This window comes from Triturus cristatus, chromosome 7 (genome assembly GCF_964204655.1).
Source record: "Triturus cristatus chromosome 7, aTriCri1.1, whole genome shotgun sequence".
Taxonomy (NCBI): Eukaryota; Metazoa; Chordata; class Amphibia; order Caudata; family Salamandridae; genus Triturus; species Triturus cristatus.
In genome coordinates this window covers 926,791,640-926,812,850 of record NC_140590.1, presented here as the reverse complement: position 1 = coordinate 926,812,850, position 21,211 = coordinate 926,791,640, and the positions used below count along the sequence as shown (strand labels likewise).

The following is a 21,211-nucleotide window of genomic DNA, read 5'->3' as shown; positions in this document are numbered from 1 at the left end:
CCGGCTTACCTTTGCCGCTTGTGCAGGGTGTTTGGGACAGGCGGTCTAACTCGATCGGCAGCCCGGCCTCAGTCACAGCTACCGGGGGGACGCCATCTTGGGAGAAGTGTGTACCCGCACCAGTCTTTTCTCTCCTGGCAGCACTTAAACCGATGCTACCGCCGGCGCGCCCAAGGCAAGCCCGTCTGCGCCCGTCCGCGCCTGGACGTCGCCAGACGCCAGACATGCTGCTAGTTTAAGCCCTAGGTTGCTTAAATACACTAGAGAATCTCTAATATCCATCGGCCAAAGTGTATATCCTTGTCAATCTCCACCCAGAGTAGTGCTGGAGGGGCCCTTCTGTTGTAACAGTTGTAGTTATAACTCATACCCTGCTCTGCCTCCTCCACCCTCAAATCGGATTAAGACCCCTTTTAAAATACTTTATCTGAATGTGCGTTCTCTAGTCAAGCACTATAGTGAGATTCACGATCTCATTGAGCACGAGTCGCCGGATGTATTTTTTATTACTGAAACTTGGCTCAACAAAGACACAGTAATTGAACCCGGCCTCGCTCTTCCTTTGGGATATACCATTCTAACCATTAATAGAGAAACTAGAGGTGGGGGTCTGGCTGTGATTTTTAAATCTTCCCTGCACTGTATTTTTGTCAAGGAGGACGTGGCAGGGTGCGAGTGCGCCCGTTTTACCCTATCTCTCAATGCTAACTACTCCTTCTCTGGCTTATTGGTCTATCGCCCTCCTGGCCCTTCAGCAGAATTCAAAGTAGCGACCATGGAAGCCGCCCATGTATGGGCTATAAGATCAGCCAATTTTAGCCTTATTGGTGACCTAAATATCCATTTTGATTTCCTGTCAGACTCAGAAGTTAGCTCCCTGATTGCAGATTTTGAAGCCTGTCAACTAAGGCAACTGGTACTGAGTCCTACCCATGTGGCTGGACACCTACTAGATCCAGTTTTCTCCAATATCTCCTCCCTCTTGGTTCAACCACCCAGTCCGGTCTGTTGGACCGATCACCACCTCATTACCATCTCTCTCCCCCAGGTGGGGGCTATGCCTAGAGCTCCCTCCAAGGCCACTCTCAAACGTTGTTGGCACAAACTCAGGCTGGACGATCTGTTGGCCCACCTGGCCTCCCGTACTCCTTGCCTTGACACCAACCCAGAACAAGCCTATAAGACTATTTGTGAGTGGATTTGTGCGGCACTAGACTCTCTTATTCCCGCTAAATGGTCCAAGGGCCGTGACTCTGGTTCCAATCCTTGGTACTCTGACTCCTTGGCGGCCATGCGGACTGTGTGTAAACAACGTGAACGAGCCTGGAGGAGGAACTACTACCCTGTAGAAAAAAAACTGTATCAGGATGCTATCAAATGTTGTCATAAAGCCATACAGTCAGCACGTGCTGCCTTTATCCCAAACCAGATAGCTTCCAGCAACAATCCCACCAAATGTATTTTCAAGATTCTGAGTGATTTTAAAAAGAGGAAGGATCCATCTACCTCTCCTATCACTTCGGCACAATACTGTGAAGATCTGGCCTCCTACTTTGTACAAAAAGTAGAAACCATTTATAAAACCTTCCCCAACTGTTCTAGGGTTTTAGAGAAGCCTTCAACATCAATCTCTAATGCCATACTAAAGGTCATTCCCCCCATTTCTCAGGAGGAGTTTTTCACTTTGAGTGCCAAAGTTTAGTCTGGCTCTCCTCTTGACCCCATGAGACCGGCTCAGTTTAGGGAGTGCCTACCTGTACTTCTCACTCCACTATTGCAGACCATTAATTCCTCTCTCAGCATGGCAGTGGTCCCTACGCCCTGGAAGCAAGCTAAAGTGCTCCCACTGCTTAATAAACCATTACTGGATCCCACTAAACCCGAAAACTTTCGTCCAATCTCTCTCTTGCCCTGGGTTGCTAAAGTGGCTGAGGCCCACGTCAATAAAGTCCTCTCTGACTTTCTAAACAATAGTAAGATCCTGGACCGGTCTCAGAATGGCTGCCGCACTGGCCACAGCACCGAAACAGCTCTCCTGGCGGTTAGTGAGCATTTGCGGTCCAATCTAGATGAAGGTCAAACTGCGGCACTCATTTTGCTCGATTTGAGTGCCGCGTTTGATACGGTCTCTCATAAGATCTTACTGCGCCGGCTTGAGGAAGCTGGAGTAAAAGATCTAGCTCTGGAATGGTTCCGCTCTTTCCTGTCAGATAGATCTTTCCAGGTATATGCTCCCCCTTTTGCTTCGTCCATCCAGCATATCAAGCAGGGAGTCCCGCAGGGCTCGGCCTTAAGTCCGGCTCTGTTTAACCTCTATGTTCAGCCTCTGGCAGTAGTCGCACGCGACCATGGTCTTAGTTTGGTTTCATATGCGGACGACACCCAGATGGTGGTGGCCCTCTCTGATGATCAGACCAACGGTGCCCCCCAGTTCCGTAAAGGACTTGAGGCGGTGGCTGGCTGGCTGACGGAGAACTGTCTTCAGCTCAACGCCAGTAAATCCGAGGTGTTACTGGTGGGGAAGGACAAGGGACTTTGGAACACTCAGTGGTGGCCTTCCTCCTTGGGCACGGCCCCCACCCCCAAGCAGAGGTGGTAAAGAACCTTGGTCTTTGGCTCGATTCCACCTTGGGTTTCCAAGATCACACCAAAAAAACTGCAGGCACCTGTTTTGGCCTTTTACGTGGTCTAAAGCCCATTCTGGGTTTTTTTAACGCGACCACACCCCAACTTATAGTCCAGGCCACTATCTTAGCTAGACTAGATTATGCGAACTCCCTGCTGCTAGGAGTCAATAAAGCGGAATTGAACAGTCTGCAGCGTGTTCAAAACACTGCCGCACGAACTTTACTTGGACTCTCTAGAACGTGCTCTGGTACGGACGCGGTCCGCCGCCTTCAATGGCTCCCTATCCTAAAAAGAGTCGAATTCAAATCTTTATGTCTTACCTTTAAAATTTTAAAGTCTTCCACACCTGAGATTCTGTCGGGCCTGATTACTCCCTATGTTCCGGCCCGCCTACTGCGATCTTCCGAACTGGTTCTGGCGTCTGTCCCACGTGTTAAGCGAACCAGAGCAGGTGGAAGGTCCTTTTGTTTCCTTGCTTCTAAGCTGTGGAACTCTCTTCCTCTGAAAATCCGCAGCTTAGACTCGTTGACATCCTTCCGGAAAGCTATCAAGACTTTTCTTTTCCCCATGGCCTAACCGGAACTCCTCGGGAAACTGCTGTCAGCGCCGGGACGCCCCTTTGCTGGGGCAGCTGTGCGCTTTATAAATGGTGTAACATCACATAACATAACATAACATTTTGATTCAGATGTTGAAATTGTGGATAAAGGGAAAAGATCTGATGCGAAGTCAAAGGAAAAGTCTGATGAGTGTGCTGGGGTCAAGGACCCATTAGGGGAATCAATGTTTGATCCTATGATGTTAAAGCACCCATTATCTCCTGAATGGAGCTCGGCTCCTCATGTTGCAGAATATGTCCAGATGTGGCTTAGAAAGCAAATTCCAAAAGACATGAGGTTGAGGCTCCGTTCTGAGTGCCCGAGACCAAGTCTATCAAATAAGACTGCCATGACGCCCGAGCTAGATGCAAAGATTAGAGCGTTTATTGGGAAGGGCGGAAGAGATCCAAAAAAGGGATTGGATAAAGGGTTAAAAATGTGTCAGGACAGACTGCTTGATCTTACTGGGCCACTTACAAAAATCTTTGATATGGCTGAAGAGGCCTATGTTGAAAAGAAAGGACTGGACGTAGAAGAGCTTAGGGAATGGATTCAAAGGGCGGTGTGTTTGTTGGGTAATGCTAACACCGCAATTTCAGTTGAAAGAAGAAAGAGTATCCTCCTTAAAATTGATCCAAAACTGGCTGAACTAGCCAATAATGAAGGAGGATCAGAGGCAAACGGAATGCTTTTTGGAGAGGCTTTCATAAAGGAAATGAGCAAGTATGTGGGTGCTTTTAGTTCCTTGCAAAAGTCTCAGAGAGAAATTAAGAAGGTCTTTGACCATTGTGTTTTTGGCGGGGCCGGGAGAAGTAGAGGTCGATTTCCCGGCCGAGGCCAAAGTATCACAAGGGCCTCATTTGCGGGGGGGCTTAGACCCTACAATTACAACTATCAACAACAGTCTGGATATCAACCCGGAAATTTCTATCCTCACAAGGAAAGAGGGAATTCTAGAGGGAATAGAAGATCAAGAAGATCAGGTAAGACAAGACCATTTTGTTACCCATGTAAAGTTAGGCGGCAGACTTGCCCAATTGTACCAGAATTGGCCTATGATAACAGGAGACCCATGGGTTCTGCAGATGTTTTTGGGTTATCGTATAGATTTCATAGAAGAACCAATACAGGTTCAGTGCCCTCCAATGATTAGATTCAACTCGGAACTGTCAGGGTTGGTAGAGAAAGTAAGAAAGTTGCTAATAAAAGGAGCGATTGTAGAAGAATTGGAAACGTGTGCGGGGCTTGTAAGCAACATTTTCTTAGTAGAAAAGAAAGGAAAAGGTATGAGACCCGTGATAAACTTGAAGAGTCTGAACGATTGGGTAGAGTACCATCATTTCAAGATGGAGGGTATGCATATGTTGAGGGATGTCCTTCAGACAGGGGATTGGATGACTCGTCTGGATCTGAAAGACGCCTATCTGACAATACAGATATGGACAGATCACCAGAGATTTCTGAGGTTCAGATGGGGAGGAAGGTTATGGAAGTTTGTCTCTCCTTCGGACTCTCCTCGGACCCGTGGTGCTTCACCAAAATACTTCGTCCAGTTGTTGCCTTTTTGAGAGAAAGGGGGATTCGTGTGATAATTCACTTAGACGACATTTTAATTATGGATCAGGAGAAGAGGAGAGTAGAAGATCACACAAAGCTAGCTGTGGATCTTTTGGAGAGTCTAGGGTTTGTTGTGAACAGAGAGAAGTCATGTTTGTCCCCAAGTCAAGAAACGCAGTTTTTAGGTTTCATGATAAACACTATTCAGGGTCAGTTGAGGTTGCCTCTGGACAAGATAAAGAAAATAAGGAAGGAAATTCGAAGAGTTTTGTCTTTGGATGTTATATCTTTGAGGATGTTAGCGAGGATTATAGGTGTGTTGTCATCAACTATTCATGCTATTTTTCCAGGACCTCTGAATTATCGTGCTCTTCAAAGATTGAAGGGCAGTCACTTAAGGCGTGGTATGAAATATTCTCAGGAGATTACTCTTTCTGGAGAGGCCAGATCAGAACTCAATTGGTGGCTAAAGAATATGGAGGCATGGCATGGAAAAGCATCCTTCCTGCCCCCAACCAGGTCAGCAGATTGAGACACTGACTCATCATCTGCTCTTACCCGGGGTGTTTCAAAAGCCCACCAGACCATCAGGAAAAACATAAGGCACTAGACAATCTTTTTGCCCCCTTAGGTGGAACATTGCAGAGTTCCCCTTGAGTCAAAAAAGGACTGGTGTGGAGCCCAAAGGAATCCAAATTTCCTCTCACATGCCATGGGGTAGCAGCTGTACTTGTGTCCTATGCCCTGGCATGTTGGAGGGGTTTCTGGGAAACATTTTCTGGGCTCCAAGGGTAATGAGTGCGGCCAGATGTAAGGACAGGCTGGGCCGCACCCCAATCTTTGTTTTTTTTGTCTTGGACACTAATTCCTGGGCCCGAATTCAACATCGGATGCACAGTCCTGATTTGCTTTGCACACTACAATAAAGTAGATGCACCCGGCAGACATCAGGACAGTAGGTCGATCACGAAAAAAATGCTGTCAGAGCATTCACAGAATCTGACAGTTCGGCCCTGTGCGGAGGAGAGTGCATTAGCGCAAGACAGAGACGAAAGTTGAAACTGTGTCTTTGTCCTTCACTGGAGGTGGACCTGCCATTCTTTGAAGAGTGGGATACTTAAAGGGATCCTAAGGGGACACACTAACTGTGAACCTCCTGACAGGTTGTTTGCCTCTTTGCCCACATATTTAATATGTTGTGGGGGCAACAGCATAGTGTAAGGCACAAGCAGCAGGTGCAAACGCCTTTTGGGACCCTGGAGTACTTTATGTAATACGCTCTTGGCGCCTAATGCACTTTCTGAGCCACCTCAGGATGGCAGATTGAGGGCAAGTGCTTAAATCTCCCCATCCAGGGGGATAGAAAAACTGTTTGGCCTTCATGGGTGGGGGAGCAGCCCATTGACAAGACGTTATGGCCCACACTACAAACAATCCTGGTGTCTAGTGGGCTTTCTGCACCTCTGGGGAGGGCACATCAGGAGTAAACGTTCAAACATTCCCCTCCCAGAAGGGTAGAAAGACTGTTGAGGTTCTTGGTGGGTGAGAGTGGTGCCTCTGACACTTTTCTCAGCTCCCCGAGGTCAATTGTAGCAGGCACGGGGAGGCTTCAAGAGAGAGCGAAGAGGGGGAGGGATGGGGAATGGGTAAAGGTAGCAAGACAGTGACCGCAGAGGGAGAAGAGAGATGAGAGAATAGGAGCGCGAGAGAGAGAATGGATGAATGGGAAGAGATTAGGCGAGGAGACTAAAGGAGTGGTTTGAGGATTTTTGCTAGGGCTGCTTTTTTTTACCTAGTCTTGACCTGACTGAGTCTGTGCCCAGAGCAGAGACAGGAGTGAAAAGAAAAGGAGCCAAATGGCACCTTCTAATTTCACTATCCAGAGTGATGACGTCACACGATGCACGCTGATATTCACAGCAAAAACAAATTGTCAAGCTTCTGGGGAAGCTGTTCCCCAGCAGCCCAAGGCAGGCGCTCTGAAAGGGACACCCTGTGGTGCCAGCACCAGAGTGATTTCCTGCCTTTAGGGGGATGGCGTGATGTTCACTTCCATGGCACTGTGAAGGTACTGTGGAAGACGTGGTGTTAAAGGGGTTACATGCAGAATAAAAGAAATTGCAGAAACATCCAGGTGTAGTGGGTGTTTTAAGAGATTGAAGCAAAGGGGAGTTTGGAGGGGAGCGATGAAAGGAGGAAAGAGTCAGTGTTTGGGGAAGAAAAGAAAAGTGGGGACAATGAGGAAAAATCAGAATAGGGAAAGAGGGTTAAAGTCAATAAAGCGTGTAAACAGGTTTTTAGGTGTTTGTAGAATTGAAGGAGGTCTTCAAGATTCAGAGAACTTCAGGTGGGCAGTTCCAGAAACAAAGTGCTGCAGCAGAGAAGGACCGAGGGGCAGCTCAGTGGGATTTCAACATCTCGGTTTCAAGTCAGAAGATCTCTTTCTGCGGCTTCTAAAGACCCCCAGACATTTTTAAGGCAATTGACAAGTGCGCTTGTTTTTGATTGCGAACAGATTTCAACATGATGCACACAAGTCTGAATGTAATACTGGCTTCAACTGAAAGCCAGTGTAAGTCACAATAAGTAAGTGTGATGCGGTGGAAATATTCTTTTCTCCAGAAATGAATGTTGCTGCAAAATCCATCACACCTTTCGGGACAACCAGGGGCAATTGTGGATGCCTGTCAGAAATGAACTGCTATTATCCAGTGGCGGCAAAGCCCAAATGAGGAATTCTCTTCAGCAATAGCATTGTCATATTTAATAATGAGGAGCTTAGTAAGGCCCACAACTTGACTAAGTTTTGGGGATGAAGAAGAGCACTGAGCACTACTCATTTAGAGCAACTAAGGTCACAAGGTGCCTGGAGCATATAAGTAATTTCAGTACTGTGTGGTCTCAAAGGTAAAACAAAAAAGTTACTGGACTGTTTAACACCCCCCCTCTATCCGTTCAAGTGGATGGCATACATTCAAAAGAAATATGCCTTTATTCCTATGGGTTTAATTTCTTCTTAAGAGTGAAATGATAGCACACAAATTTGAGGTGCCATTCCTAATGACGATATATTTAACAAGCTTATTGTGTGGATGCATACATTTAAGGGGGCGATATACCTACAGATATTCAGATAACGTGTTTTCTAAATTATCTATTACTTGTACGTTAAATTGAAGTATAGAATGAGTTCACCCAATTGAAGGTGTGTAGGCCAAAGTTAGTTTGCAAGCATGAATGGGTGGCTGGGGAACTTTGTCATTCTCTGTAAATAAATAAAAAGTGAAGTGAAGGGGTAGTGGAGAAACTAAAAACGTGAAATTGAAGGCTACTGACCTGTTAGATTCTTGGATTTGTTGTAAGCACTTTGGAAAAAACTGGCAATGAAATGGATTAAATTAAAAATATAACCAACACTAGTTAAGAACAGAATGTAGATCCCAACAGCCAATTATCAATATTAAAAGTGTAAATGGTCACCAGAAATAGCCATGGAGGGCGGGGATGGTCGCCAAACCACTTTGCCTTTGTTGTTCTGCTCAGCAAGGGGACTTATTTCCACACTACTTGGCAACGTAGCGGTCTGGACCGGGGTTTTTGCACGCCTTGGGGCATTCTTGGTTTGACTCTTCCCAGGGACCCTAGACTTGTACTGCTGCACACTGTAGCAGATGTGGACCATGGCAGATAAGGGAGCCCTGCTGTGTCTTGGCTTGTTCAATGCTAAGCATGACATGGCACAAATATGGAAGAGTTCGTAAGGCCTGTCTTTGGAGAGGTGGAAGATGAGTATGGATCTTTGCATGAGTTTATAGAGCCCCATATATCGTGCAAGGGGTTGGACATACAAGCATTGTAAAATCTGGAGGGAGTGGGGTCGGTACTTCGGCATCCAGATGCACCCCATGGGTTCATGGGTGATAGACGTTTGTTGGGAGTGGAGCAAAGGGCCTGGTTAGAGGCAGAATCAAGGGGTCATGACCATACTGGACTGGGACAAAGTAAGGGGCAGTCGCAGATGCATATAATAAGGTGGAGCATTGCAGATGTTTACAATGTATATATGGACCACGATCATTTGTCTGTAAACCTTTGTTTTCTCATTACTAATATACAAATGCTTATAATGTTTTATAACAAAAAAAGTGTACATGGGCAAACCTTTACATTCACTAGTTTTGCCCATACATACCAAGTTCATTTCCTGAGTCAGTTCTGAAAGAATCATTACTCCAATTACACAGTGATCCACAGTGCCCTGTAAAAGAAACAAACAAGATATGTCTTATAAATGCTAAATTATGTCTACACAGCAACCGATGGCTTTGAAACTTGCAGGTATTTTGATCAAAGTAACCCTTTGGAAGTTGTGTGTGTCATTTTGTGCATTGCTTGGTGTGCGGCCGTGTACACTGCATGCACGTGTGCCTCATTTATTCATTGAATCATTAATGCCATCACATTATTTCTGATTTGAAAAGTGCAATAAGTCAGTGGAGAAGAAACCAGAACGTCAAGCATGATCTCTGGGGGCTAGGGGGAAGAAAATATCTGGAAAAGCAACATATTATTTTACTTCAGGTTCTTGCTTTCACACATACAAACCACAGCTGAAGTGCAGATATGACTACAAACTAAACCTGAAAATCACATGCTATGGTGAGAGCCATAATCCTGCACTCAAGCAACAGCTTTGCAGGCCATACCAGCCACATTTAATGCAAACACCAAATCCAAATCAACCTGGACCTGAAAGAGCTAGGCTAACTTCAGGTGCATGAACTACTCCTTTCCAATATCTCCTGCATCATATTCACGGAGTCAGAAAAAGAAGCCAGGCTCTTGGCCAACAAACTACCAATGGCAGAAGACTGCAGAATCATCAGGAGGCAAGTCCTCACATTACTGTAAATTCAGAATAGTCATAAACAGCAATATTGTACTTTCCAAGACTATGTAAACAAGCATTTGCAATGCAATAGGTTTCTCATTTGCTAGAGTTTAAGCTACAGGCATTCTAAATGACAATGCCTTTTATTTATGTGTTTTCAAAACCAACACATATATAAAAGGCATTGTCATTTATAATGCCAATAGCTCAAACTCACGCAAATGCAAGAACACTTTCATAGTGGGCACACCCCTTTCTTTAGACGCTGCTCGCCATATTCAGGTTACAGCAAGCCGCATCTAAAGAAAGGGGCATGGCCACAATTAAAGTGAATGCACGTCATGGGGCGCTTTTATTAAAAAATAATAATAATTTGTTCATACTTTATTTTGTTGGTAAAAGTGCCCAAGGCCGTGCTTTCACTTTAATGGGGAGCACACCCCTTTCTTAAGACGTGGCTTGCTGTAACCTGAAAATGGCAGCAGCGTCTAAAGAAAGGGGCTGGACCACTATTTAAGTGAAAGCATGGTATGGGGCTTTCAGAAAAAAAGTTTTGTAGTGGCCCGCTAAAGTTAAAGTGGCCCGCGCTGGCAAATTAAATAAATAAATAAGTGCAGCCGCTATACTTGAAGCGGACTGCGCTGCTAAAGTAAATAAATAAAGAAATGCGACCGCTATAGTTAAAGCTCATTAGTAATAAAATAAAAGTGGGTGGCGTGCTGCGTGTAGGAAAGCACGTAGTGGGTGGAAATAGGGCCAAATCAATGAAGAAAATGGTGCTCACAGCCTAGATAAAGCAGACCGGGTAACAACACAAGTAAAAAGACCAGTCCTCATGGGAGGTTACAAATGCAGACAAGGCGGTACCAAGGAGGGACTACTAAGCCTATTCATGAATGAAAAGCAAGGACAGTAGCAAGAGCCAATTTTTCAATTGGCTCTTGCTACAGTCCTTGCTTTTCATTTATGAATAGGCTTAGTAGTCCCTCCTTGGTACCGCCTTGTCTGCATTTGTAACCGGCGGGACATGGGTGGAGCCTCAAGTCCATTCCTGAAACAGCATGCCTCGCAGAGCAGCGCATGCGCTGTCCAGGCTCAACCTAAAAACGCTAACTCTGGCTGTCATTATGTGAACTGAGGAAGGGCTGGAAACCTACAACTTCGGACAATTTATTACCCAGCCCATCTGATCCTGTGTGACCCACAAGAATGTTAAAGTGACCTTATTCTGTTAACAGTATACACAACAGTAGTAGGTGTAGCCTCTTGATAGCGTTATCAGAGAGCATATGGCCAGAAGAGTTCGGCAACGGGGCGGGTGGGATGGAAAATTGAAGTTGTTTCTTTTTCCCTCTTTTGTAATACTGTTATTATAAATGTATAGGTAACTGGAAATCCGACTGCAGTTACAATCGTGTTGTTAACTATTGGTACAAAGCATTATGAGTCACGACCAAGTTATAAAAATCCATCCGGTTGATAAATGTAACTGTACTGCATATTAAGGAAAAGCATATATTACCTGTACTTATCTGTATTCGAAGAAGCAAAACTTAAAAATCTAATAAATTGTGTTAAAAAAACAGTATACACAACAGGAGTCACCCATAAACCTAAACAAGCATTGGCATAGCCAATAGGTCTCGCGTTTGGGAACTTATAAGTGTTTAGCCAGAGATATTGACTTTACCTATGTCTTTAAGCTGTGCTGTACAGAAGTTTGCAGCATGCTGAAAAGTTATAACAAAGAAGTGTCAGTTAGATATGACCAAAAAAGACTATGTACAACTAAACGACGATATTAAAAAAGTATTAAAATTAATGTCTTTAGTTTTTGTTTTGTCCTTTCAACGCTGGCAACTTGTATCTGCCTGTCCCAATGGTTCGTTGCTGTGGTTTTTTTTGTTATGGGGGCATAAATAACAGGAGGGTGAGGTCAGTCAGTCAGAGAGAGTGAGTGAGTGAGTCAGTCAGAGTGAGTGAGAGAGTCAGTCAGTCAGTAAGAGAGTGAGTCAGTGAGAGAGTGAGAGTGAATGAGAGTGAGAGAGTCAGTCAGTGAGTGAAAGAGAGTGAGTCAATGAGATAGTCAGTGAGTGAGTCAGTCTTTTAGCGAGTCAGTGAGAGAGAGAGTTAGTCAGTCAGTGAGAGAGAGAGAAAGTCAGTGAGTGAGTGTCAGTGAGAGAGAGAGTTAGTCAGTGAGAGAGAGAGAGAAAGTGAGTGAGTCAGTGAGAGAGAGTGTGTCAGTCTGTGAGAGGGTGTCTGTGAGAGGGTGTCTGTGCGAGGGTGTCTGTGCGAGGGTGTCTGTGCGAGGGTGTCTGTGCGAGGGTGTCTGTGCGAGGGTGTCTGTGCGAGGGTGTCTGTGCGAGGGTGTCTGTGCGAGGGTGTCTGTGCGAGGGTGTCTGTGCGAGGGTGTCTGTGCGAGGGTGTCTGTGCGAGGGTGTCTGTGCGAGGGTGTCTGTGAGAGGGTGTCTGTGAGAGGGTGTCTGTGAGAGGGTGTCTGTGAGAGGGTGTCTGTGAGAGGGTGTCTGTGAGAGGGTGTCTGTGAGAGGGTGTCTGTGAGAGGGTGTCTGTGAGAGGGTGTCTGTAAGAGGGTGTCTGTAAGAGGGTGTCTGTGCGAGTGTCTGTGCGAGTGTCTGTGCGAGTGTCTGTGCGAGTGTCTGTGCGAGTGTCTGTGCGAGTGTCTGTGCGAGTGTCTGTGCGTGTGAGAGGGACTGTGAGAGGGACTGTGAGAGGGACTGTGAGAGGGACTGTGCGAGTGTCTGAGCGAGTGTCTGAGCGAGTGTCTGAGCGAGTGTCTGAGAGAGAGTGTCTGAGAGAGAGTGTCTGAGAGAGAGTGTCTGAGAGAGAGAGAGTGTCAGAGAGTGTCTGTGAAGAGAGTCAGACAGAGAGTGTCTGAGAGAGAGTGTCTGAGAGAGAGTGTCTGAGAGAGAATGTCTGAGAGAGAATGTCTGAAAGAGAGTGTCTGAGAGAGAGTGTCTGAGAGAGAGTGTCTGAGAGAGAGTGTCTGAGAGAGTGTCTGTGAGAGAGTGTCTGTGAGAGAGTGTCCGTGAGAGAGTGTCCGTGAGAGAGTGTCCGTGAGAGAGTGTCCGTGAGAGAGTGTCCGTGAGAGAGTGTCCGTGAGAGAGTGTCCGTGAGAGAGTGTCCGTGAGAGAGTGTCTGTGAGAGAGTGTCTGTGAGATGTCTGTGAGAGAGTGTGAGAGAGAGTGTGAGAGAGAGTGTGAGAGAGTGTCTGTGAGAGAGTCTGTGAGAGAGAGTGTGAGAGAGTGTCTGTGAGAGAGTGTCTGTGAGAGAGTGTCTGTGAGAGGCATTACACACTGACGACATTGCAGTAATGCAAACTGTGGGGGGGCAGGATGGACTCGACACAAAGTAGGCTGCAGAAATGCAACTGCACTGTGAAGTGAAAGAGAAAACAGCGGAAGTGATGAGCAGGGACACAACTTGTGCCTGGTGGAATCTCTACTAGATATGAAAGGAGCAGGATCTACAGAGATTTGCAAAAAACGAAGACAAAATATAAAGCATGAGATAGCAAGGGTTTGTGTACGTGACTGGTCCGAACATAGCCAAGGAGAGATAAGATGGGGGAAATCTTCAACAGGTTAGAAAAGATGGGGGTAAAGACTAAAAGGGTCACAGGCCATTGAAAGTATAGGTAGAGGTTAGTCGAACAAAGTGCAAGGAATGAAAGGGAGCGGGAAGACAAGCAAAGATCTTTACAATTTATCGAAGTAAAAGAGTCATCTATGTACGGTCTCTGGCAAACTGAATGCAAATGTTTCAATAAAAAAAAAAAAAGTAATGCGCTAAATGAACATGACCCAAAGACAGTGAAGCCCTAAATTGAGTGGCGACGTGCAGCTGCGGGAGCTTCATTGAGCGTGCTTGCAGGCTAATTTGTGAGAGAGTGTCTGTGAGAGAGCGCCCGTGAGAGAGTGCCCGTGAGAGAGTGCCCGTGAGAGTCTGAGAGTGCTCGTGAGAGTCTGAGAGAGTGCTCGTGAGAGTCTGTGTGAGTGTCTGTGTGAGTGTCTGTGTGAGTGTCTGTGTGAGTGTCTGTGTGAGTGTCTGTGTGAGTGTCTGTGTGAGTGTCTGTGTGAGTGTCTGTGTGAGTGTCTGTGTGAGTGTCTGTGTGAGTGTCTGTGTGAGTGTCTGTGTGAGTGTCTGTGTGAGTGTCTGTGTGAGTGTCTGTGTGAGTGTCTGTGTGAGAGTCTGTGTGAGAGTCTGTGTGAGAGTCTGTGTGAGAGTCTGTGTGAGAGTGAGAGTGTCTGAGAGTGAGAGTGTGTGAGAGTGTCTGAGAGTGTCTGTGTCTGTGAGAGAGTGTCTGTGAGAGTCTGCGAGAGTGTCTGTGAGTGTCTGTGAGAGAGTGTCTGTGAGAGAGTGTCTGTGAGAGAGTGTCTGTGAGAGAGTGTCTGAGAGAGAGTGTCTGAGAGAGAGTGTCTGAGAGAGAGTGTCTGTGAGAGAGTGTCTGTGAGAGAGTGTCTGTGAGAGTCTGTGAGAGAGTGTCTGAGAGTCTGTGAGAGAGTGTCTGTAAGAGAGTGTGTGAGAGAGTGTCTGTGAGAGAGTGTGAGAGTGTGTGAGTGTCTGTGAGAGAGTGTCTGTGAGAGAGTGTCTGTGAGAGTCTGTGAGAGAGTGTCAGAGTCTGTGAGAGAGTGTCTGTGAGAGAGTGTCTAAGAGTCTGTGAGAGAGTGTCTGTGAGAGTGCGTGTGAGAGAGTGTGTGTATTTATTTAAATAACGTACTGAAGCAGCTGGTGAAAAGATAGCCCGAACCTATAAGTGCACGAATATATAAAGTGTAGGCATTCCGAAGTATCCAAGGTGATAAACGGTGACCCGAACTGAAAAGAGCTCAGCATTCTCGATCAGAATCTTGTGGACATTTAAAGAGGATAATCGAGTCTGTTAGTATGCAGCGGACTCGCGGGTTAACAAAAAGTGAAACTGACGAATTTAAAATATGAAGCTTTTCCGGATGTCTCTGACTATTTAAATCGTGAAAGTTGGAAGACAACTTATCGAAGTAAAAGAGTCAGGGCCATCTATGTACGGTCTCTGGTAAACTGAATGCAAATGTTTCAATAAAAAAAAGTTAAAAAAAAAAAGTAATGCGCTAGTCTCTGTTTAAATGAACATGACCCACAAGACGCAAAGGCAGTGAAGCCCTAAACTGAGTGGCGACGTGCAGCTGCAGGAGCTTAATTGGGAATCATACACGGCTAAGCTCGGTCAGCCGAGAAGCGCTGGAAGGGAGGCAGATGCTGGCTGCGCACGTGCACACTCGCGTGCACGCAAGCGCTAGGCCACCAAAAGCCTGCTGTGACAGCACTTCGAAAACCCCGATACTAAATATCTCGGAGCAGCGCATGCGCTGGCTCAGCGAGACCTAAAAAAGACGAGGGTATAACTGAAGGATTTGTGCACTGTGGTACGGCACTGCTTTTGGATGCAGGATTTATTCCCCACCTGCACAATTCTGTGCATTTTATGCACATTATATATATTGGGCAAATGGGCACCACTCCCTTTCTATGTTTCCTTGGTGATGCTGTATATCAATTGTAATTAATTATATCTGATTATCCTTTTGACAGTTCTTGGCCATATCGTTCTTTTTGACCTATTTGTTGCAAGCTACAATACATGTTCATGGTATTGTACTAATTATTGGATTTATGAATGATAACTTAAGGGCACTGTTGATGATATCACTTGATCTGTTAACATCCCTCCTGTCTCCCCCACCTCCAAGTGCAAATCAAATATGAATGAGCATGGGATATTTTGTTCTTATGCCTCTTGAGGACTCGCTTGCCCAGACTCCAGCTGGGCTTTCCATCTCTGCCAGGATACAAGGGTATCCTGTGCTTTCCTATGTGCAGGAGACACAATGGCCATATACGGGCACTGCCCGGGCCAGGAGCAGGCCTGCTTGCGCTCATCAGAGTCCCCAGGAGACGAGTACTGACAATGTGTGGTTCCCACCCAGCCAATAAGAAAAAAAAGATGTTAAGTACCCTTTGTGTGGGTAAGAAACCCACGCTTAATCCTTATCAAATCAAGTTCTTGATATTTCTACTGCTGCTATTAAGGAGAGAGTGGGGACTAGCAAACTTTCCCATATTTAGCTAAAGTTTGAGAATTTAAAGGGCAGATTATAGCATTCATAAACTCTGTAGGTCGATTGGGAGCTATTGAGGGTCAAATCTCGACAGTGAATGCAAATGCTGCTCATCACATGACTCGGACAAAATTTGTGCTTTGACTCCACAGGAATTGGCAAATTGTGGACATCACACTGGCACTCTAGTAGGGCCCGTCCATATGTACATGAATTTGTACCATAATATTCCCAAAACTGTCATATTCACAGAATCTGGAGGAAGCAATAAAGGTATATCCCCAGGCCATTTGCAACTGATAAGCTCTCCACTGACAAGCACTGTTTCTCATACTGCTCAAGGGGGCTACAACCCCTTAAACCTCAACAATCTGAGGGGCATAATCAATTGGTAAATAAAGTCATTCACTGGCTGAAGTGGAGACTAGGTAATAGCAAACTATTATATAATGAGATTAATATGGTGTGGACAATTCCTTGGTTGGTGAATAAGCCAAAAGCGGATGCAAGTGATTGTGCTGCTAATAATTTCAAGAATTCGTTTGTTGTTCGTGATTTGCTGTTTAGACAGTTATACTATTTTGGGCTGTAGCAGGATTGCGTCCCTCCTGTTTGTGTTTTTTTGTTTTATAGACCAATACCAACCATAATAGCTTTAGCCAATCCATTTAACAATTTGAAGGGGTCAACTCCACTGCTATCTTTTTCCATCCCAGTGGCTAAGAAATATGCCTCGCTGCCATAGCATGAGCCAATAGTTGGACAAATAAGCACTTTAAAAACACCATACTTAACTAGATGGAAGCGAGGACTAGATCCCCCAATGACAAAGATGGCATATAAGGAGCTGTTAAGCTTCAATGTTTGGATGCTGCTTCTATCTCCAAGTCATTTCCAACAAGCATTTACAATGCAATGGTCTCGGCATTGGTAAAGTTAGAGCTATTGGCATTGCTCATGACATTATTTTTGTTTATGTTTTTGTTTTTAAAACATTTAAAGAAACGGCATTGTCATAAGCAATGCCAATAGGTCTAACTTTAACAATGCCGAGACCGTTGCATTGTAAATGTTTGTTTTCTTACCTTTCAGAAGCATGGAGCGCAATGGTAGGCAGAGAGAGGGTGATGCAAGTGTTCTGCACTCACTGGCCTGGCAGGTTGCTGGCAGTGCATATACCAACACCTTACCCCCCACCTGTGTGGCAGCCCAGGCACACACACAGCCGCCCGAGTACTTTACAGGTCTTTAAAAGACCATTCGCTTGTTAATGGGGCTTTGTTGGTTTTTCACTCCTTCTAGAGCCCCTGCAACGCCACTCTGACTATTGCTGGAAGAATTAGCACGTTACACACAATACCAAGCCCTGTCAGCTGAAACCTCGAGGAATCGGGTTTTTGCTTGTAGGAATCGGGAGGTGGGAGACCAGCCTTGAAATCGGTAGTCTCCCTCCTGAATCGGGAGGGTTGGAATGTCTGATATATGTATATGTAAAGGATGTGTGTTGTGCATCCCTGTGTGTGCGCTAGCAATGCCTGCGTCTTACCCAACTGATGCACATGTTGAGTATCCGGATGCTGGAAAGAGTCGTGTGTGGAGGAGGCAGGGATCCCACATTCTGAATGTGCAAATGATATGTATGTGTACAATGTGCATTTGTGGATGGAGGGGGCATATCCTGCGTGCAGATTGCCTATCATGTTTGCACGTGGCCACGTATCTGCATGACCTCTTTTATATACCGACCAAAGCACATGTAAATACACACACACATCCCTAAATACCTACCGATAGTTACTGTAAATGTCAGCGGCTTGGAAGCCCGGAAGCATGTTGGCGCTAGGCGATTAGAAGGCGCGAGATTGAAAGGTCACTATCGCCACGATCTGCCTCTCAGCAGAGGTGTCACCGGCAAACAAAAGGTTAAGAGAAGGCGCCAATTATGAGCGCTCATCTTTTGAAGGGCTATTTGAAGTCCTGCGTCCAGGAAGATAATCTGAATTTACAAGGTGCTCATGGGGGGGGGGCGAGCACTCGTGTGAAGGGGCAGCTTTGAGCGATAAGCCATCTGACCTGCTAAGAGGTGCCCAGGTGCGCGCCTTTCACCCCTTGCTTGGGGCAGCTTCACCTCCGGGCACCCCCCGCCCCCCCTTTGTTTGCTACAGCTGCGGCTGATAAATCACCCGTCCTCCTGCCATCTGACAACAACGTGAAAGGACGGCGGGAACAGAGCACGGGCGGGCGCTGACTGTAGGAGTCTCCATTTTAGGCCATCCACCCATTGTGCTGCGCGTCTCCGGGGCTCCAGCGAAGGTGCCGGCTGCCGCGCGTGGAGCTGAGCCAAGCATCTCTAGCTGAAACGAGGCGCTCCATCTTTTCCCCTCTCTGACGTTTTACCAAGATTAAGCGGCAGAGAGTTCAGCAGAATCTGATCTTCATCTGGAAGAAAATGTCAACAGAATAGAAATCACATTTGAATATACGTCGCCCGGCGTCCGCCAGCTCAGAGGCGGGCATTAAGAATTTACCACGACCAATACAACAGTGGGATTTTATGCAAACGCGCTGCAAAGCCTCGCCTATGCTAAAATACGCGTGCTGTTTTTTTTCCTTTTTATTTTTTTCCTAACTGGCCGAGACCTAAAAACATGACACCCACTCCAACCAGAAGCCACCAGCTGCGCAGCTTCACAGAATGCAACGCACGACTGCTGTCTTCAAAAACATCAACAACCCCCCACACAGATCGCATCTGCTGTACCATACCTCCACTCACAAACACAAACAAGTAAAGAGGAACAAGCCGAGGGCACCGGAAGACACCACCGCCTTTCTCCGAGGCGAAGCAGAAATGCCTCGGAGAAAGGCAGCGGCGATTTCGGATTCGGGGGCGTGTTCTCCTCTTGCTGGAGGAGATAATTAGATTTGTTGAAAAAAACACGCCCCCGAATCCGAAAAGGACGGGGCCTGATCGGAGTGACGGACCTCTTCTCCAATGGCTGGCCAGCATTCAAGAGGCCAGCCAATGGAGAACAGGGGAGAAGAGGGGCGGGTTCAAGCCCCTCTTCTCCAAGTCATTAAATCTCGGATCGAGACTGCGCAAGCGCAGCCTTCGAGCCGAGACCTAAAAACGGGGAGTGATTCTATTAAGGACCTGAGAAGCTGGAATCTGTTTAAACAAATAAAATTATCAGTTGCCTCTTGGACCATCAATATTCTAATCTTTTAACTTCACAGGTCTTAGGATTAGTACCTGCGAGTCTGTTTATGTTAATAAACTTTGTTTATTTCATTTTCTTTAAATATGGAAAGGTAAGAGCCATAAAATAAGTATTTACTCAGTAATCAAAACATTTCAACACATTATTCGTCTTATCAAAAAATGATATTGTTTCTTTTGTTTTTTTCTTTTTCTTAGGACAAAACAATTATTACAAACACGACAGACTTACTTCAAAGACAATTGTACTTAAGACTCTATATACAGTGAAACATCAAACCTAAACATACATTACACAAATTTTCATCGTATCAATTAGAATAGTCCTACTCTATTTTTGTGATGTATCGGGCTCTGTTGGTTTATACCTCCTCGATACAAAAAATGTTCTTGGGTTCAAAGAGTTGAGGTCAGGGAAAAACCTGTAGAAGTCCGTAACAAAGCTGTCTGAATTCAGCTTAAACTTAATGTCTTTTAGAAGCTTGGTTTTTCAAACACGGGAAGCCCTTGTAGGGGGGTGCCGACGCGTTTCGACCTTCGTGTGGGGACCGTGAGGATTTTCGAAAGGTCTTCCTCAGGGCTGGGAAATTCAGTGTAGGACGTTAGTGAGTGCCATCTTGTATCTTGCCCTGGCACAGTGTTCCCAATAACGTAACACGTCGTTGAATTTGTGCATCTTCTTTGTGTTTCTTTAGGAAAGCTTTGAAAATCAAATCGCAGTCGGTAGCCCAAGAAATGCAGAGACTCCTAGACGGATGACGTAAAATGCCAGAATCTATGAAGACTCCAAGTGAGAATTTTCAAAGCTTTCCTAAAGAAACACAAAGAAACATGAACTGGCTATCTCTTCCCAATTGGAAATTACCCTTATAAAATGTAATAAGGCAATTCCAACAGGAGCGTTTCCTCATTGGAGGGAGACACATCGCCCCACTTAAAAGACCCCCAAAGTTCCAGAGATGAAAAATAAAATAGTAATTAATTACCAATTTATTTTTCATGCCCCATCCCGAACAGAGCGTCAGGACGGGCTGCTGCTGAGCGACAGCAGCAGGGAGGAGGGTGGGCCACCTGTGCATTGTTTAAAGTGTGCATGTCTTTTTGGCCAGCCGTCTTGCGACAGCCAGTCACACATGCACACTTTAAACATCTCTAATAGTTAGAGCAAGCCAAAGCCTCCAGAGTGCTGTGGAGCACCGAATGAGCTCTCATGCTGGTGAGGGCAGCGTCAGGATCGGCCAAGGGAGTTGCTGCATCCATTTCCTGCGAAAGAGGGGGTCCGGACGTGTAAAGTGAGTGTTTTAAAAAATATATATTAATAGCATGTGCGCCTGCCCCGTAAATGCCACCTGCCACAGACCTACAATGTTTTATTATGGGAGAGACAGGCCTTGCAGTAGTGAAAAACGAATTTAAGAGTTTTTTACTACCAGGACATGTAAAAATTAAAAGTACATGTCCTACCTTTTAAATACATTGCTCCCTGACCTCTGGGTCGTCCAGGGCCTACCCTAGGAGTGAATTATATGACTAAAAAGTGAAGGTTTGGGCCTGGCAAAAGATTTATTTTTCCAGGTCGACATTGCAGCTTAAAACTGCACACACAGGCTCTGCAATGGCCAGCCTGAGACATGTGCAAAGGGCTACTTCAGTGGGTGGCACAATAAGTGTTCCAGACCCACTAAGAGCATTTAATTTACTGGCCATGGGCACATGTAGTTCCACTTTACTAGGGACTTACAAGTACAATACATTTTTACACTGGGTATAAGCCAATCTATGTTTTAAGCAGAGAGCACACACATTTTAGCACTGGTTAGCAGTGGTAAAGTGCCCACAGTCCTAAGGACTGCAAAAACGTATTCAGAAAAAAATAGGAGGAGGAAGTCAAAAGGTTTGGGGATGACCCTGCTGGAAGGTTCAAGTCCAGCGATTCCCTTTTAATATTTGCAGATATAATTTAGGGGATTTTGTAGAGATGGGGTCGGGTTGACAAGAAAATTGTTACTCGATATCATCTCGAACAATTAAACGAGTTTGTAACGTCCATGGACGAGGGAGCTTCTTCTGGGCTTATCTATTTCAACCAAGCAGCAAACTACTTTTAATCGCTTAGTATTGTCAGATTGTATCAAATCAGACAATGCCTTGAAGAATCCATGGTGTGCTTTATTTGTCTTATTAAAAAAAAAAGCTAGCC

General features: G+C 45.7%; 1 protein-coding gene across 1 annotated transcript in view; it reads right to left on the bottom strand.

Moving 5' to 3' along the window:
• RANBP17 (RAN binding protein 17) overlaps window positions 1–21,211 on the bottom strand; it is a 1,191,453-nt gene that overhangs the window by 1,023,752 nt on the left and 146,490 nt on the right. The window contains exon 5 of the mRNA XM_085617873.1: window positions 8,977–9,042. Coding sequence (XP_085473999.1) covers window positions 8,977–9,042 — 66 coding nt within the window. The remainder of the gene's footprint in view (window positions 1–8,976; window positions 9,043–21,211) is intronic.